The 24749-nt window shown below is 39.9% G+C and overlaps 2 protein-coding genes across 3 annotated transcripts in view; both read right to left on the bottom strand.

The window, feature by feature from the left end:
- GDPD1 (glycerophosphodiester phosphodiesterase domain containing 1) overlaps positions 1-8906 on the bottom strand; it is a 46782-nt gene extending 37876 nt beyond the window's left edge. The window contains exon 1 of the mRNA XM_032428889.1: positions 8575-8906. Within this exon, the coding sequence (XP_032284780.1) occupies positions 8575-8716 (142 nt within the window). The 5' untranslated portion in view covers positions 8717-8906. The remainder of the gene's footprint in view (positions 1-8574) is intronic.
- Positions 8907-15240: 6334 nt separating this feature from the next.
- Positions 15241-23588, bottom strand: SMG8 (SMG8 nonsense mediated mRNA decay factor). Of its 2 annotated transcripts, XM_032429159.1 has the most exons (5): positions 21758-23588; positions 20927-21072; positions 19569-20441; positions 18994-19155; positions 15241-15314 (listed from the first exon to the last, which is right to left on the bottom strand). In XM_032429159.1, the coding sequence occupies exons 1-5, from the start codon at positions 23514-23516 to the stop codon at positions 15294-15296; spliced, it is 2961 nt and encodes a 986-aa protein (XP_032285050.1). In that variant the 5' UTR covers positions 23517-23588; the 3' UTR covers positions 15241-15293. The 2 variants fall into 2 exon arrangements, with proteins under 2 accessions (XP_032285050.1, XP_032285049.1); XM_032429158.1 differs by lacking the exon at positions 15241-15314 and having other exon boundaries at positions 18443-19155.
- Positions 23589-24749: the final 1161 nt, after the last annotated feature.

The following is a 24749-nucleotide window of genomic DNA, read 5'->3' as shown; positions in this document are numbered from 1 at the left end:
ATCAATTCAAAAAATTAGTTTTCCCCTTTTTAAAGTTAGGGTGCATTTTACAATGGATGGATGGTGTGTAAGAGTTTATTTAGCAAGATTTTCTCTCTCAGCAGCATATTAAATATGTGCATTTTAGGTGTGCCTGGATGGCTTAGTCAGTGGTGTCTGACTCTTGCTTTTGGCCCAGGTCATGATCTCATAAGCCCAAGATTGAGCCATGCGTTGGGCTCTGCACTGGGGTTGGGGTCTGCTTAAGATTCTTTCTCTCTCTCCCTCGGCCCCTCCCCTACCTCGAAAAGAAAAGGAAATATGCATTTTATAACTAATGGCATTAGATTTAATGAAATAGTGACTATTCAGTAAAAGTAAAGGATTATTGCTATTATTATTACTATTGCCACTATTATAGTAACTGGTGCTTGGTGAATGTCCACTGACTGATGAATGAATAACATTGCAATGACAAAAAGGACACAGATAAAAAGTATCTCATCCTCTAATATTATATATACTAGGTAGAAACAATTAACATAACATGCTAGCCATAAGTTTTAAAATATTTTAAAACTAAAAGATTTCAGTATTACTAAATACTTAATGGGATGTACAGGAAAAACACTTATGAAATACTTTTCCAAATACTTAAGAAAAACAGCCAATTTCTTTTTAGCAAAAAGAAACACTTCAAGTTTATGGTACTGTTCAAGTATTAGCATTAAAATGTTTCACATACAATACCATCTGGACATATTTGTGAGAGTATTAAAATTTTCTTCTTTTATATTGTTAGATTTTACTTTTATGGCAACCTAATTAATAATCAATAGAAACACAAAGTATGAAGAAATGAATATATTAACTGAATGTTCTAGAGTCCCATAGTTTAGTAGAGAGAACGGAATACCCATGTGAAAAAAGCTACTTTGATTTTAGGTTTTACAGTTGATGCACAATAGAAAACATATGAAGTAAATCTAAGATTATAGCTTTTGTCAAATAAGTGCTCTTTAAAAAAAAAAGTAAGTGCTCTTTAGGTTAAATGACTTTTTCTGTTTATTTATTTACTTGACAGAGAGCGAGAGAGAGAGCACAAGCAGGGGGGGCAGCAGGCAGAGGGAGAAGCAGGCTCCCAGTGGAGCAGGGAGCCCAATTTGGGGCTCAGTCCCAGGACTTCGGGATCATGACCCAAGCCAAAGGCGACACTTAACCAACTAAGCCACCCAGGAGCCCGGTTAAATGACTTTTAAAAATCTAGTTGGTGTTGGGGCACCTTGGTGACTCAGTCAGTTAAGCCTCTGACTCTTAAATTTCGGCTCAGGTCATGATCTCAGGGTGGTGAGATCGAGCCCAATGTCGGGCTCTGTACTAGCTTGGAGTCTGCTTAACACTCTAGAATATGACCAAAAAGGATAAAGAGTGCTACTATGTTATTCATTTAAACCTAACAGCTTAAGCATGAAAACACTGTTACTTAAGATCTTTGATTTTATAAATTTATGAAATTAGTAGACAGTATTAAACAATGAAAAGACAATCAAGATATTAATAATTAATAGAAGCTACACATTGTACTTAGCACTTTATATATCATTTCATTAAAACCCCCACAACCAGAAAAAAGTTGGGTACAGTCACATAGCCAACGAGGGGAAATACGATTCAAGCATAAGCTATATGATTTCAGATCCCATCTTTTTTACCACTATGTGGCAGCTTCCATGCTGCCATTCGTAGACTGCCTTTATTTCAGTTTTACAGATAAGTTATTCATATTGGCCCTTATTCCCATATTCTTCTTGTTTATAAAGCTTGAAGATAAATTCTACAATGATAACACCCACAAATTACCTGTTAGATTCATATGGTGAAAGCCTGGAGAGTAACTAAGGGACTAATTAAAAAGTATGCCATTCCTCTCCAAGGAATTATTTGGTGGTAGCTCATCTCATGAAATTATTTGAATTCCTTTTCTTTCCAGTTATATCATTTATAGAAGCATGCTTGCCACTAATTTTCCTTCTCTTTCAATAATCAGTTTAAACAATGCCTGGCTTTGCAAATCACCATCCAACATATAAACAAATGTTTAATTTTTAATTTTTAATTAGTTCTTAAATTATGAAATGGGAAAGAGAATGAGTGTCACAGATTTTACATGCTGTCCTAATGTTTATAATTCCTCTGCTTACATCATACTGCCTCCCTCTTCCAGTTCACACTTTTCACTTGAGAAAACCTTCTCTGAGAAGTCCCAGTTTTCTTTATTTATAGCTTCACTATGTACTTCCCAAGTTTTCATTCTGTATTAACTTTTTCTCTCTTATATAGTGCTTCATAATTACTTTGTAACCAATTAATCTTTCTCTTTCTTCTTTCTTTCCTTTTCTTCCTTCCTTCCTTTTCTTTCTTTCTTTCTTTCTTTCTTTCTTTCTTTCTTTCTTTCTTTCTCTCTCTCTCTCTCTTTTTCTCCCTTCCTTCCTTCCTTTCAGAGAGAGAGCAGGGGGAGGGGCAGAGGGAGAAGGAGAGAGAATTTCAAGCAGACTCCACGCTGAGCATAGAGCCTGACAGGGGGCTCAGTCTCATGATCCTGAGATCACGACCTGAGCCAAAACCAAGAGTGACACCTAACCAACTCTGCCACCCATGTGCCCCGTGATCAGTTAATTTCTGGACAGGAAAAGTAAAGGAAACATTCTCTTTTGTATCTTTAATTAGATTTTTTTTTTAAGATTTTATTTATTTATTTAACTGTCAGAGAGAGAGACAGCGTGAGGGGGAGCACAAGTAGGGGGAGTGGGAGAGGGAGAAGCAGGCTTCTGGGTGAGCAGGGAGCCCGATGCGGGGCTCGATCCCAGGACCCCAGGATCATGACCTGAGCTGAAGGCAGTCGCTTAACCAACTGAGCCACCGAGGCGCCCCTTTAATTAGAGTTAGATGCTGTGAAGGAAAGAAATATCTGCTTAGTTTTCTTTTTGTCTCCCAAATGTTTTATATACCAATAAACATTGTAGAGTTGTTTTATAGATGTGCTCTAACCACCACTATTATTAACATCTTTGTATACATGATAAATGTGTGATGTTTATAAAACCAATGACAAATATGACCATGTGCATCAGCCACATGCACACAAAGAAACCTTCAAAATTAAATATTTTCTGATATTGGAAAAGACTTAGTGCAAATAAAACATATCCTAATGTTTGAGATATGATCCTATCTCAACTCAAAATGAAATTTTTCAATAAATCAAGCAATAAAGTAAGTTCCTTCTTCATTTCTTTCCTCTTTCTTTCCCTCCCTTCCTTCCTTCCTTCCTTCCTTCCCTCCTTCCTTCCTACCTTCCTTCCTTCCTTCCTTCCTTCCTTCCTTCCTTTTTTGAGAGAGCACACAAGCAGGGAGGAGGGCAATGGGAGAGGGAGAGAGAATCTTAAGCAGGCTCCAAGCCCAGCACAGAGCCCAACACGGGGGCTCAATCTCACGACCCTGAGATCATGACCTCATGATCTGAAATCAAGAGTTGGGACCTTAACCAACTGAGCCACCCAGGTGCCCTCTTCTTTATTTCTAAATTCATTTGTTCATTCAACATTTATAGTGTGCCTTGGAAATAGTATATATGACTTACATAAGAGCATAAAGAGCTTGTAAGGAGTAGAGATGGTATATACCAAGAGCATTTCTCAATATGAGTTCCCTGGAACACTGCACACTTTATTTCTGTATCTCAAAAGGAAAAAATGGTGAAATCTGTATTCACAGGTATAAGAAAAAATTAAACACATCAATAGCACAGAAGGATGTTCAAACTGTATACTGATACCCAGGCAGCATTTACTAACTACCACATGTATACTCTCTTCAATGATAAGTGGTTTTTGTTATGTATCTGGTCATAATTTCAGTAATTTTTCTATAATGATATTTTTTATATTTAATTTTTCTAAATTTGTATACAATTTAAGACATATGTATCTTTTAGCCATTGCTGAAATTAAGTACATTTTAGTTTGCTTTCTTAAGCAGGAAAGTACTATTAAATAAATGATACATGACTTCATTGCTAATAAGGTATTGGTAGGAATGAGTGAACCAGTTGAGGAAATGAATAAGGAAAAAGTCCTTGTTGAAAGGGCACCTGGCTGCCTCAGTCAGAAGAGCATGTGACTCTTTTTTTTTTTTTAAGTAAAGATTTTATTTATTTACTTGACAGAGAGAGAGAGGACAAGCGGGGGGGAGCAGCAGGCAGAAAGAAAGGGAGAAGCAGTCTCCCCATGCGGGACTCAATCCCAGGACCCCAGGATCATGACCTGAGCCAAAGGCACATGCTTAACCATCTGAGCCACGCCGAGCATGTGACTCTTGATCTCATGGTTGTGAGTTTGAGCCCCATGTTGGGTGTAGGGATTACTAAAAAAAAAAAGAAGAAGAAGAAGAAGAAAGGAAGAAAAAGAAAGAAAGAAAGGCAAAGAAAAGAAAAAAGTCCTCATTGAAAAGTGAGAAGAGTTCCTTGAAAATAGGACTGAGGGAACAAGAAGAGAAAGAATTGATACCCTGACATGGAACATGTTTCAGGATGCAACTGCAGAATGCCACTTCCATTGACACTTTTGAGACAAACTGATGCTTCAATTTCTTCCTTGAACATCCAATTAAAGTTTAGGACCCAGAAGCAGCCAGTGTCCGACAGCAAACTTACCCTCAAACTTATTACTTTCCAAATCATTCTGTGACAGGATACCCAGATTGTGACAATACTCTGTCTCAAGATCAAGGGTGAAAAATTAAGAGGGAAGGGGGGATTTCATGGGTTGGTGATTTTTTTTATTAGTTGGCCACTGAACCCTAATACATAGACTTTTTTTTTTTTAAAGCCTGTTGCTTAATTCAATTGGCTCATGCAGATAGATTAAGGAGTATTAGAGTATGTTATTTACATATTTCCCTGCAACTGTACCTCTAGCCAACTCAGTTGGCATCTGAAATAAATGTATATATACACTATGATTCCAGGAGACGTCTGGGTGGCTCAGTCGGTTAAGCATCTGCCTTTGGCTCAGGTCATGATCCCAGGGTCCTGTGATGGAGCCCCGCATCGGGCTCCCTGCTCACCAAGGCGCCTGCTTCTGACTCTCCCCCCTGCTCATGCTCTCTCTGTCATAAATCGATAGACAGACAGACAGACAGATAGATAGATAAAATCTTTATATATGCTATGATTCCAAATACCAGAAAATAGGTTTTTAAAGGATATACTTCAAAATGTTAACACATTATGTCTGGATAGTAAAGTCTTAGGAACTATTTTTTCTTTTTTCATTTCTATATTTTCCAAATTTCTACAGTGAACATGAGTTACTTATGCAATTGAAAAGAATATTAATAAAATTCATGCTTTCATAGAGAAATTAAGAAAATGGCCTTTGAGAGTATTGCTTGCTCTCCATTTGATCCAAAGGATATATCTTTGATCTTATTGGTGTTTCATCAATACATTGTAGTTATAAAAGGTGTTCTTTGGTCAAATAAACAGGAAACACATGGGAGGGATCTAGCGTGCAGTAATTAGCAGACAATAATTTATTATTGTAATTATGTTAGGATCTGCACTAGAAGCTAGAGACAGAAGCATTAATAAAATCTGAAACCTCCCCTTAAGAAACTCAGTCTAGTAAGGGAGACAGATGTATTACATATCCTATTACAATATAATGTAATACAATGTATGCGCTAAAGAGGCAAGAACAAAATAAACCTACAGCATTTAATTTTTGAAACATTAAGTTCCTCTTTCAAGGACAATCAATCTTAGTAAAAGGCAATATGTTCATTCAAATTTTGAAAACATTAAGTATAGGGTGATCTTATTCCTTCTCAATCAATTCAAAGTTCTACTACAAAACACATATGTAGATCCCTGTATCCATGCAGATATTTCTAAACAATTTTCAGTTTTCAAAGTGCATTTATATACCTTATCCTTCTAACAACCCAAAGAGAAGCAAACAGTCCCCATTTATAAATAAGGAAACTAGGTCTTCTCCTCAAGGCTAACTAGTGGTCCAGAATCTGACCCAGGTGATAATGCAGCCATAATATAGTTATAGCAATGCTGGTGTATGTACTTTATAAGATATATTGATCAATGTTTCAGTCTTGGAATGGTCATACATCTGGTTTACATGAAATAATCAGGTATTTGAAGTTAGGGAAATAGAGAATTAGCCTAAATGTTAGTAATATGCACAGAGAGACTAGTGATTGCTGTTGGCAGTGTCCAAGACAAAAGTAAAAAATAGGGGCGCCTGAGTGGCTCAGTGGTTAAGCATCTGCCTTCGGCTCAGGTCATGATCCCAGGGTCCTGGGATCGAGCCCCACATCGGGCTCCCTGCTCTGCGGGAAGCCTGCTTCTCCCTCTCCCACTCCCCCTACTCGTGTTCCCTCTCTCACTGTCTCTCTCTCTGTCAAATAAATAAATAAAATCTTTAAAAAAATAAATGAATAAAAAATAATCAAGGAGGTGACTTGACTATTATTTTCCAGAAACTTAGTATCTTGAGTTACAAAGTATTTTTTAGTAAATATCTCCTCTGTCACTCTGGATTTAATTGTATTATTTGGTGCACATACTCAACAGAAGCATATTAAGCACTAACAACATAGGAACTTACTACAGTGCATTAGGACCATCATACAAGTAAATAGATTCAAGTCTGCAGATATTTAACAAGATTCTCATGACAGGTGCAGTTTGAATATACAAATACTGATCCCATATTTGCAAATAGCGAATGGAAATTTTTTATATAAGGAGTGAAATTGAAACAACCGAAAATGACTTTATATCTAGGGGAAAATATTTTTAAAGTATTTCTGACAGTAAGTGAGAACTGGAGATCTGGCTTATCCTGGTTTTGATACCGGCTACGTTGATTTAGCACACATTTTTTAACCTCTATGGAGTACTGGTTTTTTCACCTGTAGAGTGTCACAAAAATTCAAAAATTAACATGTATTTTTTCTAAAATAAAATTTAGATCACCCACAATGACAGTTTAGATAGCTTTTTAGAGGATCTAGTTTTGTTTTGTTTTGGGTTTTTAGTAAGCACATTTTTCTTTTTTTCAAATCAGTAAACACAGGGTGCCTGGCTGGCTCAGTCAGAAGAGTATGCAACTATTGATCTCAGGGTGGTGAGTTCAGGCCCCATGTTGGGTGCAGAGATTACTTAAATAAGTAAATAAACTTAACAAAAAAACCAACTGTATAATTAAACCAAATAAGCATGTACATGGCATTTTGCTGGTGACCCCTTAAAACCTTTGATGCTTTGCATGAGTAAGGAGCCTAGCATCTATTGAAGTCATGCTTTAGAACTATGTTTAACATAAAATTGTACAGATTACACAGAATACTAATGTATTTCTGTCATATTTAAAACTGTATTCCTGGCCAATTCTTGTTAGAAAGGGTGTTACGGTACTAAATCAAGTTTTAAACTGTAAACTACTAGAATTTACTATTTCAAGTATTAGTCTGTAAATTCAAGCAGTTTTAACCTAGTTTAACATTCATCTGTAAAGACCAGTTAAAATTGATTGACTTAATCCAATTTCACAGCATTTTATACATCATGCTTGAAATGAAATAAAGACTCATTATTCTGAGATAATGAAGAGGCAAAGATTTGGCCTGCTGTTTGGGAAATTACAGGGTGGACCACCTAGGCTCCTTTTAGTAAGATGCTTTTCCAAGAAACAACTTCTTTGTTTTCTTTAAACAATACAGTCCTGTCATAAACTACATCATCTTTTTGTCTTTAGGAAATCCAGGTGTCATTGCTGAGGTGCAAGGTGGGGCTGGAAAAAAAAAAAAGCAGGTGGAAGGTTTGCTGCCTTGGTAACCAGGATGCTCCAATTTCTGTCCCAGTCCACCCCAAGTCTAACTGTGACCTTGGGAAGTGTCCCCCAGGTCAGTGACTAGGTTTCCCTCTCTTCTTAATTCTCAGTGCTCAGAGAGGGGGACGGGGGGGGTGGGGGGGAGGGTAGGAACCAGCCCCCAGGGACTGCAGACAACCAGGCTACAGCACGCTCCAGGTTCACGCAGTTCCTCAAACCTCGTCGCCCTGGATCTCCCTACAAGCTCAGCCACTGGCTCCGCTCAGAGCAGTCCGTTCCCGTTCCCCCGGCGGTACCCTGGCTCTGCTCCGCGCCCCCCCGCCCCCCGCCTTGTGTCTCGCTGCGAGGAAGGGACCTTGCGATCATCCTTCCATTTGCCGAGAAACGCTCCATCTACCCTTAATTCTCACCCTAGTCCTTCCTCCTTCAGAGAACACCTGACACCGCTGCACTCGACAGATCCCCACCATGGCTCTGTCTCAAGACCCATTATCTTCCCTCAGGAGACCTCCCCTTCGCATCGCCTTCACCTCCAGGGAGCCCTCTTTCGCACACCCCATTCTTCCTCAAACTCTCACGCCATTTCCACCCGCCAGCCTTTTGCCGAGCTCTAAAGGACCCTCAGCTCTAGTGGGGGAAAAAGCCTCCCCCACCTCCGCCATCGGGATCTGGGGACCCCTCTCACCTCCGCGGTGGGAGATGTGTTTACTGAGGAATCGCTGCTTCTTTCTCGGGTGCAGCAAGGTCGGGTATTTGAGCAACAAGAATGAGGTCACCAAGTACCCTCCCAGGGTGGAGAGAAGGTAAAAAGCCGCGGTGGACGACATCTCAGCCACCGTATGGGAAGTCTCCCACCTCCGGGCCCTGTGAACTCCGCTGCTGCGGTCGCAACGGCTGCGGCGGCTGCGGCAGCTGCTCGAGGTCTGCTCGCCCCCAGCCGGTGCCAGCGGTGCAGCGCACTTGTCGGCGCCAGCCCTCCACGCAGGCGCAGCCAGATCCCACGCGTCTGAGCAACAAAGGGGCTGCGGTACGCAGGCGCGCTCTGGCTGCTGGATAGGAGCCTGCAGAGGTCCGGTAGTGAGCATTTGTCACCTAGCTTTATGGTAGAACCCGCTGCGCTGCAGGAAAGCTCCACACTGAGGCGAGAGCTTGGAAACCTGCCAGTGCCTTCTCCATCACTCAGGCAGAAAAGGCTATTCAAAGATAGCCTGAATTCAGGAAGACCTGACATAATTAGAAAATCCGCATCAAGAAAGGAGAGATTCCAGGGCACATCTTAGCTGGTGCTCTAGGAAGTGCAAAGAACTGTTAGCAATGGAGGAGTTAAAGCTTGCTAAAACAAATTATAAACCCATCCATTTGTCTAGCCAAGATACAGTCTTCCCTATTGTTACACATAACCATAAGAGGTACTAGTTTAGGGGCGCCTGGGTGGCTCAGTTGGTTAAGCGACTGCCTTCGGCTCAGGACATGATCCTGGAGTCCCGGGATCGAGTCCCACATCAGGCTCCCTGCTCAGCAGGGAGTCTGCTTCTCCCTCTGACCCTCCTCCCTCTCATGCTCTCTGTCTCTCATTGTCTCTCTCGCAAATAAATAAAATCTTAAAAAAAAAAAAAAAGAGGTACTAGTTTATCAGTCGAATATTTGAGGGGCAGACTCCTTTCTCATTTCACTGAGAAATGAGATCCCACGCCTTGTACAGGAAAGGCAGGCAAGAAATATTTGTTGACTTGCAAGTCTACTTACAATAAGAAAACGTTGACAAGGTTATAGGTTATTACTTAAAAGTCTTAGATAGGAAACTCAATCCCAGAAGGCCCAACTAGTTTTCCTTTCATCCATACTTCCAGGTTTACATAAGGAAAATGTGGGACAAAGGTGGGTGGCTACATGCAGGAGGAGGGCAGTGAAGGTCAAGTTGATCACTGTCTTAAAGTCAATCATGGGTGGGGTCTTGCAGGTTCAGGGCAGGCCCTATTGCTTAAGTGGGTAGTTTCATTCCCATCAGGTTATGCTTTGCCTGCCGGATCTTTTGCCTGAGTTAAGAGATAAGCTGGAAAGAAGAACTTAATCAAGTAGAAAGTCTGAGGTCAAAATAGATAGTTGAAGTCCTCTTTCCAATGAAGATTCTAGAAAACGGTGGCCTACATTAAATTTTTAAAAAAAAGTAGCTGAAAAGGGGGCTCCTGGGTAGCTCAGTGGGTTGAGCGTTGCGACTGTTGGTTTCAGCTCAGGTTGTGATCTCAGGGTTGTGGGCTAGAGGCCTGAATTGGGTTAGGAGCTCAGCACAAGTTGGCTTGGGATTCTTCCCCCCTCCCTCTCTCCCCACCTCTGCTCCTTACCCTGCTTGTGTGCTCTCTAAAATAAAAATTAATAAAAAAAATTTTTTTTTTAAAGTAGCTGAAAAAGACTTTTGCATCAGTTTACCACTACAGTAAGTCTATTTCTTGATCTAATATCAAAATATCCAGAGAAATGTTAAAGCCTTTATAGAAGAAAAAGAACTAAGTATAAAAATTCCCAAATATAACCACACTTTTTAAATTAAAACATTTTAAGGAAACTCATGAGTTGAAAAATATTGCCTTGTTAGGAATTAAGGAAAGTATCTGGTTAGGGCTGTCAAATTATATACTATAGATCAGCTGATGGCATGGTTCTGCTTCCCTTTACCAAAATCTCACCTGATAGCAACTTTTATCTAAATTCAGTGACTACTATTTATGATGGGAATAAACACATGTATATGATAAATATTACCTGGAAAAAATCTATGTAACTAAGAATATTTAACCTTCAAATATAGAGGTAACTGTGGCTTAGTAGATAGAGCTCTGAACTTAGAACCCATAGATACAGCTATACGATTTACAAGCTGAGTGACTTTGAGCATATTACTTATTTTAAGCCTCTGTTTCTACATCTGTAAAATGAGGATAATAGTATCTAACCTCACAGGGGCATTCTGAGGATCTAATGAAGTAAAATGAAAGCATTAAAAGTATCCTATATAAGTAAAGCATTGTCAAAAGTTAAAATAGGGGCACCTGGGTGGCTCAGTTGGTTAAGCAACTGCCTTCGGCTCAGGTCATGATTCTGGAGTCCTGGGATCCAGTCCCACATCGGGCTCCCTGCTCAGCGGGGGGTCTGCTTCTCCCTCTGACCCTTCCCCTCTCATGCTCTCTGTCTCCCATTCTCTCTCTCAGATAAATAAATAAAATCTTTAAAAAAAAAAAAAAAAGTTAAAATATTTTTCTCTAAAATATCACCAACAAATTTGAGAAAAGTATACATAATTGTCAAAATAAGTAACCAAGCAGGTTATTGGAGGCCCAAGAAAATTAAAACTAATGCAAGAACAGGCAAGCAATGATAATATAATAACTTTTTTTTTTTTTAATTACACCAATATGACCAGAGAAGTCGTCCAGGATGAAGGAGTCAAATTTTCAAGAGCCACCAAAGTTAATAAGGTATTATTTAAACCAAGAATGGAATTTAGTATAGTCAATTATCATAGGGAGGAAAATGTTAAAAAAGAAAGTGTATCAGAAATCACTGGCCTGTTTATTTATTTATTTTTAAGATATTATTTATTTATTTGACACAGAGAGAGACACTGAGAGCAGGAACACAAGCACCGGGAGTGCGAGAGAGAGAAGCAGGCTTCCCGCCTGAGCAGGGAGCCCAATGTGGGGCTTGATCCCAGGACCCTGGGATCATGACCTGAGCTGAAGGCAGATGCCCAATGACTGAGCCACCCAGACTTTTTTTTTTTTTTTTTTTAAGATTTTATTTATTTAACATAGAGCAAGCACAAGAAGGGGGAGCGGCAGAGGGAGAAGCAGGCTCCCTGCTGAGCAGAGAGCCTGACCTGGGGCTCCATCCCAGGATCCTGAGATCATGACCTGAGCTGAAGACAGACGCTTAACTGACTGAGTCACCCAGGTGCCTGGCCTGTTTCCCTGTAAAGAAAAAACTGATGTCTGCAGAGGTTAAGTACTTTGCCCAAGATGCAGAGGTTAAGTACTTTGCCCAAGACTACATAGCTAGTAGCTGATGTTATAAATAGGTCACCAATCTCAATTCAGTTCAAGGGGTTGGTTGGAGAAGATAGTATTGATCTTCTGAAAAATAAAAGGTTAATTAATGATTCCTTAGGTTGGGGCGCCTGGGTGGCTCAGTCGGTTAAGTGTCTGCGATTGGCTCATGTCATGATCCCAGGGTCCTGGGATCGAGTCCCACATCAGGCTCCCTGCTCAGTGGGGAGCCTACATCTCCCTCTCCCTCTGCCCCTACCCCTGCTCCTGCTTTCTCTCTCAAATAAATAAATAAAATCTTTAAAAAACAAACAAACAAACAAAATTATTCCTGAGGTTGTCATTTAAATCCCATCTACAATTGCATTGCCCAAATCATCAGTGCTCTAGATAGCAGATGCAATTGCCTAGGAATATACATCATTGGGATCAGAGATATTTACCCAAGAGTTCTGAAGAAATTCATAAATTAAACTGAGATATTTTTCAGAGTAAGAAAATTTGTGCTGATTGGATTGATGGACTGCCATCAGGATTCCTAACTATGACATTGGGAATCTGAAACTAGGCTAGAGCATGGTTCAACTTTCAGTAGGGCAATTTAGCAATATGTGTCAAAGTGCAAAATGTATATATCCCTTGCCCCATAAATCCAAAGTCTAACAGTTTATTCTGCAAAGAAAAGTTCACAAGTATTAATAAAAGACATATGCATGTGGGGTGCCTGGGTGATGGGATCAAGCCCCATGTCAGGCTTTGTGCTCAGCGGAGAGTCTGCCAGTCCCTCTCCCTTGGCTCCTCCCCCCACTCATGCTCTTTCTCCCAAATAAATAAAATCTTTTAAAAAATCTAAAAAAAAAAAAGACATATATATGCATCATCATGTTCCATCATTGTTTGTAGGAGCCCTAAATTGGAAAGAACCCAAATACCAAATAATAAAAAACAGACTGTGTAAATCATATGGGAAAATGATATAGCCATTAATAAGACTTCTATTTATTGACAGGAAACATGTCTACCACATGTTGTCGAGTGAAAAAAAGTACATTACAAAACAACTGTATTCTTGTATTCTATGATTGCAATTATGTAAGATTGAATACATGTCTTCATGTACATATATGCATAGAGATGCCTAGAAGGATATTCACTAAAATGTTGAAAGTGTTGGCAAAATACTGGCAAAGCAGTGGAATCTCAGGTAACTTACTCTTATCTTTAAAAAAAATTTTTTTTCTTAAGGTTTATTTATTTGAGAGAGAGTGCACGCGAATGAGGTGGAGGGAAGGGCAGAGGGAGAGGCAGAAAGTGAATCCCAAGCAGACTCCACACTGAGTGCAGAGCCCTACTTGGGGCTTGATCGCAGGACCCTGAAATCATGACCTAAGCTGAAACCAAGAGCTGCTTGACAAACTGTACCACTCAGGTGCCTCCCCCCCAAATTCTTAATAACAGATATAGTGACTACATATTAGTTTTACAAAAACAACAAAGGTATGTTCAAAAACAAAAACGTTTTAAATGGGATTATAAGCTAGGTACTCTTGCATTTATATTGAGAAAACAGCTAGTATAAAATCAAAGATAAAAATTACTGGAAATTCAAGTACATATAACTTAGTAGGAGAAAGGAAGTAATAATCAACTGTTGTAAGACAGTCCTCTAAGAGTGGAATAAAAGGGAACCATAGTATATAATTTATTCTTTAGAAATTTGTTTTATATCTATTCAAACAGAAAATTATTTTTAGGGGCGCCTGGGTGGCTCAGTCAGTTAAGCATCATCTTTGGCTCAGGTCATGATCTCAGGGTCCTGGGATGGAGCCCCACATCGGGCTCCCTGCTCAGTGGGGAGTCTGCTTCTCCTTCTCTCTCTGCCTCTCCCCCCTACTCATGCTCTCTCTCAAATAAATACATAAATACTTGAAAAAAAGAAAGGAAGAAAGAAAAGAAAATGATTTTTAGGGGCACCTGGGTGGCTCAGTTAGTTGAGCTTCCAAGTCTTGGTTGTGGGATCAAGCTCTACATGGATCCCCAAAATGGGCTCTGCACTCAGTGGGGAATCTGCTTGAAGATTCTTTCCCTCTGCCCCTCCCGCCACGTATGCACTCTCTCTCAAATAAATAAATAAATCTTAAAAAAAAAAAAAAAGACAAAAGAAAATGATTTTTTTGCTATACTTATGGGCAGGATTATTTTTAGCACGGAAAGATTTGGGAAAAATAGTTATGTTGTATTTATAATATGATAGGATCTGAGCTCAGTTACAAAGAATAATAACTATCCTTTCTATTTATAACAGTTTGTAAAGGACTTCAATTAACACAACTTTAAGAGTTTGAACCAAGGTTATCTTTTGAGGTAGGTAAGGGAGTTATTATCCTCATTTTACAAGACCAACAGACTAAAGCTTTAGATGGTATCCAGTGTTTGGAGATGCAGTAAACTACTTCCTTAAAACACCCACCCAGTGAGCTGCTGTGCCAATTTAGGCCAATAAACATAATTCAGAATATTGAAAATTAAACATAAACTAGTAGCTGGCCTTTGTTCACAATTGTGCAGCATTCCAAAAACTGAGTGCAGTTCTATTTGCCACATCTTAGGAAAGGCACAAAATTGTAGGAGACAGAAAGGAGTGAGAAATGGCCAAAGGATTTGAGAGGTGTCATATCTGAAGCATAAACAAACAAAAATTAGATCAGGGTTAAAAGACCACAGAAAGATACAAGAGGAAAGGTACAAATCAAGTCTACAAAACTGCTACATGTCATGGTGCTTACATAGGGTTTTGCATGTACTAGACACTGTTTACCTGATTATGAAAGGTAGGACTAGAACTAACCAAAATGTATTCACCATCTCCAAAACTTGGAATTATGGGATACCTTTAAAAAGTGAATTCAAGATAAAATATCATTATCAAGAATTTATTTATATGCCCCTCTGTTAGGAGCTTTATATATACTCCTTTACTCCTCACAGACACCCTTTGTGATAAATAGTAATTATCATTACCATTTTATTATTTATTATTTAATCATTACCATTTTAGAAAAAATAATACTCAAGAATTGAGTAAATTGTTTAGGTTTCTTTTTCTTTTCTTTTTTTTTAGATTTATTTATTTATTTGAGAGAGAGGGGTGGGTGGGTGAGGGTAGTGGGAGAGAATCCTTAAGCAGACTCCCTGACGAGTGCAGAGCCCGACATGGGGCTCAATCCATCTGACCCATGAGATCATGACCTGAACTGAAACCAAGAGTCAGTTGGTTGCTCACCTGACTGAGCCATCCAGGTACTCTTGTCCAGGTTTCTTAAGCAGTAGAATCTTTTTTTTTTGGCTCCAATCTACTTTAGTACTACTTCATACAGGAGAAAATCTGGAATGAGAGATGGTTTAATATAAAGATTCAATACAGTTTAGAGAGAATCAAGATTCATAGTCTTAAAAGAAACTAAGATATTTTGGGGGTATCATGCCCAATTTTTCTTTTTTTTTAAATATTTTATTTATTTGTCAGAGAGAGAGAGAGAGCATACAAGCTGGGGGAGTGGCAGGCAGAGGGAGAAGCAGGCTTCCTGCTCGATCCCAGGACCCCAAGATCTTGACCTGAGCTGAAGGCAGATGCTTAACCGACTGAGCCACCTAGGCACCCCAAAAACTCACCCATTCACAAGTCTTAAGACCATAGTCAAATATTCAGTTGGAGGAAATGACATGCAGTTTTCAATCTTATTTTTAAGAAAGCAGGACACAGGAAGAGTACAGCTTTGAAATCAGAGTCCTTGATTTAAATTCTGACTTTGCTACTCCCTACTATGTGACCCTGGACAAATTATTTAACCACTTCAAACTTTAATTTCTTGATCTGTAAAATACATTTATCTTGCAATGTTTTGAGGATTAGAGGCAATGTATGCAAATGCTTAGTAAAGTACCTAACAAGTGGACATTCATGAAATAGCTATTATTATTCTGTGGCATTCAGTAAAGAGTAGCTATTGTTATTTTTGTGAATCAGGCTTTCCTAGTCCCATTTTTCTAATTTTCTTTGCTTTACTGTTCCTTGGAAGTTTTTTGTTTTTCAACTAAAATACAGATTCCCTGTTTAAGTACTACAGGGAACCTAACTTTATTTATTTTTTAAAGATTTTATTTATTTATTTGACAGAGTGAGAGAAAGTGAGAGCAGGAACACAAGTAGGGGGAGTGGGAGAGGGAGAAGCAGGCTTCCCACCGAGCAGGGGGCCCAATGCGGGACTCGATCCCAGGACCCTGGGATCACGACCCGACCCGAAGGCAGATGCTTAACGACTGAGCCACCCAGGCACCCGGGGAACCTAACTTTAAACCAACATGTGAAGCCATTTTAAAAAATCAAAATAACATAATTTACATGAAAGAAAGATTTATCATATTAGTCCTTTAAATAATGCACTCCTTGAATAAGATACAATTTACTTCTTAAAATTCCATACAACTTTTCATAGACACAACGGACTTACCAAATGGCCAAAGGATATCCTGTGAAGTCCCTTCTGACCTAGTGATTCTTTAAAAAAAATCATTTTGATGCAAATTCCTTATCATATTCCAGGCCTCCTGAATTGGCACCTGCTCTTATGGGGCCCAGGTGTCTAGATTTTTAAAAAGTTTCCGGGGGGGTTCTTATCTATTTAATATAAATGAACTTAACAGTTCTTCAGGGGAAATAAAGAAGCAGTAGTACATTAAAAAGTTACATTGAGGGCGCCTGGGTGGCTCAGTTGGTTAAGCGACTGCCTTCGGCTCAGGTCATGATCCCTGGAGTCCCTGGATCGAGTCCCGCATCAGGCTCCCTGCTCAGCAGGGAGTCTGCTTCTCCCTCTGACCCTCCCCCCTCTCATGTACTCGCTCTCTCTCATTCTCTCTCTCTCAAATAAATAAAATCTTTAAAAAAAAAAAAAAGTTACATTGATTGTAAAAATGCATCCCGATTCAGAAATATTAAAATATTGGTAAAATGTGCATCTTAAAAAAATCATTTTGATTCATCTGCTTATATCTCAATAAAAAAAGTAACATCTGCTAAGCAAAGGACAATTCAAATGCTGCTACAGAAGAAATATAATTTTTTTTTTTAAGATTTTATTTATTTATTTGACAGAGAGACACAGCGAGAGAGGGAACACAAGCAAGGGGAGAGGGAGAAGCAGGCTCCCTGCTGAGCAGGGAGCCCGATGTGGGGCTCGATCCCAGGACCCCTGGGATCATGACCTGAGCCGAAGGCAGATGCTTAACGACTGAGGCACCCAGGTGCCCCGAGATATAATTTCTTTAATAAAATCATCACTTTGGAAATTTGCTGAATAAGGTTTATATCACTAATGTGAAAGGCAGTAAGCAATACAAATTGTATAGTCCACATTTCTCTAATGCAACATTCTCTAAACCAATTTATGGATAAAAACATGAAGAAGTTCTGCAATTGTCTTTTAAGCAGGCTGTAAATACAAATAGCATAAAAATTTTTTATTTAAAAACTACAGAAATTCAAATTAGGGTGGCTTCTGTAATCAAAAATAATTAAGGAGGGGCGCCTGGGTGGCTCAGTTGTTGGGCGTCTGCCTTCAGCTCAGGTCATGATCCCAGGGTCCTGGGATGGAGCCCCGCATCGGTCTCCCTGCTCTGTGGGAAGCCTGCCTCTCCCTCTCCCGCTCCCCCTGCTTGTGTTCCCTCTCTCGCTATGTCTCTCTCTGTCAAATAAATAAATAAAATCTTAAAAAAAAATAAGGAAAATCACTCACTAATTTAAGCAGGAATGTAAAATTTTTTCACATAAGAATGACATCAAAAAAGAAAAAAAGACACAAGTTTGCTCTTTTGATACCTTATTTGTTCTTACAAACTACTTTGTTACAGTTCCTTTAACCTACAAGTTTACACACCCTGTTATTCAAGGCTATTAAAAAACAAAACAAGGGTGCCTGGGTGGCTCAGTCGATTAAGCATCTGACTCTTGGTTTCAGCTCAGGTCAGGATCTCAGGGTCATGAGATCAAGCCCCATGTCTGGTGTCATTCTCAGTGGGGAGTCTGCTTCTCTCCCTCTCTGGCTCCCTCTGCCCCTCCTCCCACTCTCTCGCTGCCTAAAATAAATAAATCTTTAAAAAAAAACAACTATTAGTACATGTCCTACAGAGCAATCTAGCTGTATTTTCCAAATGCCGTGCACTACTTAATAAAACCAGCCAAAAACCATGCTTAGTATAAAAGCAATTGGATTGTTAAAACTGATATACAAGGAATGAAAAATTAATAGGATTAAAAATAAGGATGAGATGCAAGAAGAATGCAAGTTAATTTCCAGAGTTGGAGTCCCATGTTGGGTGTAGAGATTACTTAAGAAAAAGGGTAAAAAAAAGTTTTAGTTCAGATAGCATTCATGTAAAAAATGAAATAAAATAAAAATAAAAAAATAAAAAATAAAATATGACATCTCATCAGTTCAGGACTAAAATAGTAAGAACAAAACAGCCTAACTCAGGTACCAGAATTGTGAGCCAAACAATAGGGCTTTTTTTGCAATTAAGTCCTCATACCATTACTTACTGGATCATCTTATTTTGAAGATAATTTCAGAAGTGGCATCTTAAGGAAAATCCCAGCTAAAACATCGTTTGAACCAAAACAAAGTTTTGGCTCAACATGATTATGTAACATTCAGTTATGATAGAAACATATTTTATTATGGACAGTGAAACAGGAACAAAAGAAAATAGAGGTATCAACCAGGTATTTGATGTCCTTTTCTAGAAGAACCAATGTTTATTAGCAAGCTGTAGGCCCATTTACAATAAATATCAATAGTATCATGAAATAGTGGAACAATTACTGTCCCAATACTGAACTCCTGTAACCAAAGCACATTTTGAATTCAAGAAAACACAGCATACATGTACCAACACCAAAACCAAAACCACCCCCCTCCCCAAACACACCAAAACCAAACACCAGTTTTAAGATCGAATTGGTTGTAAAACACTTATTGTGTTACTGCTTTCAGAACTCCACGGAGCACCTTGTAACTCATTAACTGCACGTTTTCCTTAGGAGGGAAACAAGGTCCTCTCTCAGTCACATATGCATAAGGAAATCTCAAAACCCAGAGGCCATCTGGTGGGAGAGTGATTTCTTGTTTTTCTGGGTAGAATACTGGACACGGTGGTGGGCCTGGTTGAACCTAAAAAATAAAGGTAATGTACTTAATGTACTTATTTTTACATTTTTCAATGAGATAAATGCCTAAACAAATAATAGGTTCAAAGACCATATAAGATTAAGGAGGTAATGGGTACACTCGTAACTCTAATCATATTCAATATTATATTACTTAGTCTCAAATATTATCCTACTTTTCTACAGATTTTTAACTTCAAGTTCTGCCTTTGAACTATACAATGTGAATTGATAGTGTGAACTGATTAACACACTCATGATTTATTTTTCAAGAACTAGAATATTAGATAAAAAAGGTATTTAAAATCTAGAACTGTTTAATGAAATAATTAATATTATCCCGTACTTTAAAAAAAAAACAATCAAAACAAACATCAGCATTTTTTGTTTGAAGATGGAAAAGGTCTTATTTCTTACCTGGGGCATTAGTATTATCTGCAAAGGAGCATCAGGAACTACAACAAAAAGCCTCATAAGTTGAGCATAATGTGGTTTTAGCCCTCTACCCTGAGATGATGACAGAATATATAATGGCATATCACTATTCAAGGCTTTTAAAGCAGACTCCTTTGGCCCACTTCCCATTACTTTCATTACTTTGTCAGGTCCTGAGCACATAAACCTCCGACCTCTAGAGTCTTCATATTCAAACCCCACAAATGCTCGAGCTATGTCATCTCTCCGTCTTCCTCTTCCCATTACAACTGCACTTCTCTTTCCAGGAATAGCTTTATTTGGAGCAGGCCAAGAATTTGTGTCTAAGTCTCCTTCATCTTCGGCTCTAGTCCTGATGACAATGTCCCAAGGCATAAGATAGTTTGTTCCTGGAATGAAGCCCTGTTGGTCTAAACCTGTATGAAAATTATAAGACTTAGCAGGGCCTAGTTTAACTAATGACCAGCTGGAGAATTTGGGTAGGAGACCTTTAGGGCAATTTGAATGTAGCATGCCTGGGAGATACTCAACTGTAGATGCCTGTCTATCAACCAAGTTTGGTCTCTTCTCAGTTTTTACTTCTCCTTGACCATGAACTTCTGGATTATCTCCTCCTGCTTGTGGATCAGCTGGATAGGTACCTAAACTATCTGTGGATTGGCCTAAACTCAAAGCTAAACTCAGGCTTGTGCTCTCTCCTTGAGTCTGAGGTTCTTTTTCTTTAAGTTTATCAGCATCTGCATCTGGAGGGGCAGGAGAAGATTCATTTTTGGCAGGAGCAGGATCTGGAGTACTTGGTTCAAATACTGGGAAATTGATATGATCCAGTTTTCCACAACATTTTTCTTCCAGAAGCTATAGAGGAAGAAACAAAATAAAATTAACAACCTTGTTAACTTTTCATTTAAAATAACACACTTTGGGCGCCTGGATGGCTCAGTTAGTTAAGCAGCTGCCTTCGGCTCAGGTCATGATCCTGGGGTCCTGGGATTGAGCCCCACTTCAGGCTCCCTGATCAGTGGGGAGCCTACTTCTCCCTCTCCCTGCCCCTCACTCGTGCTCTCTTGCTATCTCTCTCTCTCAAATAAAATCTTTTAAAAAAAAATAAAATAAAAATAAAATAAAATAACACACTCTTCATTCTAAAAAAACAAGATAAACAATTAATGAGTAAGCAAAAAAATACATATAAAGAACTTTCCCTTGTCTCTAGATCACACTCCAGTCACATTTACTTTTCTATGTACTTTGCTTCTGAAAATATGTATTTTTACTTAAATGACAATTAACAAAAAAAGGGGGGGGGGAGGAAAAAGAGGAAGAAAAAACTTAGAGTCTACCTGATAAAAGTCATAGTTAGCTGCCTTGATGTCAAAGGGATCATCTCGAGGTGCTTGTTTCCTTCCACAGTTACAGGCACCAGTAGATCGAGCTCGGCTATTGTGATACAGCACAGGAGGATTTCTATCGGCCTCTGGTTTTTCTCCTGGAAAATATAACACTCACTATTAATTTCATACACACAATGCAGAATCAAATTTATTTTACATTCTATAGCATCTAACCCCCAAATTTCTCCAAACAGTACTTTGGAAATGAGAAGGAAGAAAAAGAAAAAAAAAAAACACCTAGCAAAAACACAACCTTGACTAAATGCACACAGCAGGAAAAGCAACTGAAAATACATAAAATGACATATATCTTCAATCTAAAGTCTTAGGTTTTCTAAGACAATTTTATCATCATCATGGTGACCTTATATTTCATTGTATTCTTTTTAGTTTAACAAAAACTCCAAGATAAAAATGTTAATATGAAATTTTTGAAAATTTATATTAACAGTTCTCATTTACTAATTCCCTACGGCTCATCCTTTAAATACAAGAAAATAATTAGTAGTCATAGCTGTTATTTTCTTTTTACAGCAGAAGAGAAAACTTAAATTTGATGCAACTAAATTTCTGTAGGGCTCTTTTTAAAGTATCAATACATAATGAAAGCCTTTCTTAAAACAAGAATAAAAGGGTGACTCGCTGGTTCAGTAAAGTATGTAACTCTTGATCTCAGGGTCGTGAGTTTGAGCCCCATATTGGGCAAAGAGATTACTTAAAAAAAAAAACAAAACACACAGCTCAGTTCTGATTTCAAAATGCTGAGAGAATTTTAGCTACCTGATTTAGGTAATGAGTGAAATTTATGTACACAGTGTTGATCAGTTAAACTCCTCTCCTCACAGAGCTGATGGCCATTGCTCCAAAACTTGTAGCAGTCCTCGTGTAACTGCATGGCATATTTGTGAAAGGCTGGACCCCTAGCATGTTGACTGTACACTCGAAGAGCCTGAGCAAGCTGATTCTTATGGACAGTCATTGTGTAATTATGAGGCAAATTTGACTGATAGGCACTATGGGCCATGGGCAAAGCTTTTTGGCACCGGTTTTCTGAGAATTTGGTGTCAATATCCAAAAACCCTTCCAAGACTTTAATACTGCTTAAAATCTTAGATGTTAACTCCCCAGTGGGAGACCCCAGGTCCTCCTCTTTCCCATCAATAGCTACTTCATACAGTTTTGAAGCTGCTGAGATCCACTTCTGGTAAGTGGGAAGTTCAAAATGGGAAGGCTGTGGGTTCCTGCCCACACTGTCATCAAAACCTTTCTTGCTGAGGACTAGCTCCACATGCTGCCACAGAAATTCCCGAAGAGTGAAATCCACTAGCTGCCCTGAAGAACTGGAACTGCTGCTGTCAATGTGGAAAGAAAGCTGCTGCCGGCTATGTTGCCTCATCACCTGGTATCGCCTGGGCCCAGAAAGGGGTGCAGGCACCAGCAAAGATTCTGGGTCCTTCACAGTACAATGACTCCTAAGTTGGTCCAGCAACATGCCTACTGGGTCCTCCTCTTGGCTTCCTGGAACTATGTACACAAAAGCTTGGTTGGCAGGCACAGTAAAGAGGCAATTGATACTCTGATTAGTCAAGACACGACTCTTCCTAAAGATTCTATAGATCTGGTCCTCCAGGGCATGTTGCAGTCTCCTTTTGGGAGAATGCTTCTTGGGCTTGTCTGGATGAGCTGGGTCTTGGCTCCGAGGGGGTTCCACCTTGAGGGCTCCATTGAGTTGAAAGAGGAAAAGGAGTCTGGGTGGGCAAGGTCGGCAGTTTAGCTTCCAGTCTTTGCCAACTGGACAATCCTTAATGGCTGTTTTGAGGAGGGGCAGTACTTTCTGTCTGAGTCCATCCAGGGCTCTGAATACTCGATCATAAGTGATGTCAAAGGAACAAGTGGGATGGACCAGAAGCAGGATGTGACAGACGGAGAAAAGGTAAAGGAGACTGAGACACTGCAGCTTCTCTTGATGCTTCCAGAACTCGTGAGCTTCAGCATGAGGTAAAGAGAGGCCACCTCCAGCTTCCCCGCTCTGAAGGGCATGACAAGCCCGCAGAAGCTGCGAATTGTCACAGATGGAAGTGAGAAGAAGATAAAGAACTTTGCTCTCCTGATTGTAATAGGCCTGCAGAAGGCTGTAGTCCTGGGAGCCCGGCTCAGGTCGGTTACCGTCAGCCGCAGCTACACCTCCCCGAACCGAATCCCCCGTCCCAGCCCCAGCGTCTCCGGCTCCACCAGCCTCCCCGACGGCTCCAGCCTCGGTCCTGATTCCAGGCCCTGTATCCCCAGGATCTTGGTGGCGAAAGAGGGGAAAGACCTGTCGGTCGCAAACCGTGTTCACAAGTGAGAACTTCTCGGAATTCAGTCGCAGAGCCGTCTTGCCGAAGATTCCCACCACGCAGATCTCATCCTCTCGCCAAGGAGGCTCCGGTCCACCAGCCACGCTCCCTCCGCCCTCTGTAGGGGATCCCTCCGGACTTTCAGAGCCGGTCCAGGATGAAGCTCCCATTAGAAGCTCTCGCAAGCTGACAGGACCCGCCATGGTGCTGAGACTTCTCTAGATTCTTTCCGGTCCGCGCTGAAAACCCAACCGGCTTTCGTCCACTAGCGAAATCCCTCCTCCGCTTCTTCAGTTCCTGCTTTCCTCTCACTTTAGGTTCCGCCTCCCGCTCCTCCTAGTTTTTCGCGGTTTTCCTATTGCTACACCACAGCTTGTTTAAGGTTTGCCTTAACCGGGGACTGTAGGAATTGAGAGATCAAAAAGACAGTTGGAAACAGGTAGTTTGCAGTTCGGGGAATACAAAAACACTGCAAAAGAAGCTGGTCAAGTGACTCTTGCAAAAATAGAAAAGTGATTCAGTTTAAACTCTAGAACCTCGTTACAGAAGGCGTAGTCTGCAGGTCCAAGTGGGAGCTGGTTAGAAATGCAGAATCTCAGTCCCTAACCCAGACCCCACTGAATCAGTACATGCATTTCACCTAAATCCTAATGATTTGTACACACTTTACAGTTTGAGAACCACAGCTCTAGACATACCTGGCAAGGCAAGGTAGGTGAATGGATTTCCTTTCTTCTGTCCTATTCCTAAAGAAATTTAATTCACTCACATCCCCGGAAAAGAAAGCCAGTGGCTTTGAAAGGTTTATGGAATACAAGCTTTAAAAAATATTTTCTCATTCTCGGAAGACTATATATCAAAATGTTAAAATGTATATTGAAATGTTTAAAACGTATTAGAATTTGTTCACTTTTATTTCTTTACTCCCCCCCCCCCCGCCTTTTAAAAAAGATTTTATTTATTTGACAGAGAGAGACACAGCGAGAGAGGGAACACAAGCAGGGGGAGTAGGAGAGGGAGAAGCAGGCTTCCCTTGAGCAGGGAGCCCGATATGGAGCTCGATCCCAGGACCCTGGGATCATGACCTGAGCCGAAGGCAGACGCTTAACGACTGAGCCACCCAGGCGCCCCTCCTTTTTCTTTTTTAATAGACTTTTATTTTAAAACAGTTTTAGGTTCATAGCAAAACGGAGCAGAAAGTTCCACTGTAACCTCTGCCCCCCCCATCCTCCCTCCACCATCTGGCTCCAGAATGGTACATTTGTTACAATCTATGAACCTACATTGGTTGACACATCATTATTATCCCCAAATTGATAGTTAACATTAAGGTCTATTCTTGGTGTTGTACATTCTATGGGCTTGGACAAATGTATAATGACATGTATCCGCCATTACTGTGTTGTATATAATAGTTTCACTGCCCCAAAAATCCT

The sequence above is a fragment of the Phoca vitulina genome, unplaced genomic scaffold (genome assembly GCF_004348235.1).
Source record: "Phoca vitulina isolate PV1807 unplaced genomic scaffold, GSC_HSeal_1.0 scaffold40, whole genome shotgun sequence".
NCBI lineage: Eukaryota > Metazoa > Chordata > Mammalia > Carnivora > Phocidae > Phoca > Phoca vitulina.
The sequence above is the reverse complement of the archived record's forward strand: the minus strand, read 5'-3'. Positions and strand labels throughout refer to the sequence as shown.

What these genes read in the sequence shown, in the direction of transcription:
- SMG8 (XM_032429158.1), bottom strand. Translation starts at nt 23,516, where the DNA reads ATGGCGGGTCCTGTCAGCTTGCGAGAGCTTCTAATGGGAGCTTCATCC. An exon ending in TCACTCATTACCTAAATCAG is followed by an intron (nt 21,073 to 21,757) that starts GTAGCTAAAATT and finishes TATATTTTCCAG; the next exon opens with GAGAAAAACCAGAGGCCGAT. An exon ending in AGATAATACTAATGCCCCAG is followed by an intron (nt 19,156 to 19,568) that starts GTAAGAAATAAG and finishes TTTATTTTTTAG; the next exon opens with GTTCAACCAGGCCCACCACC.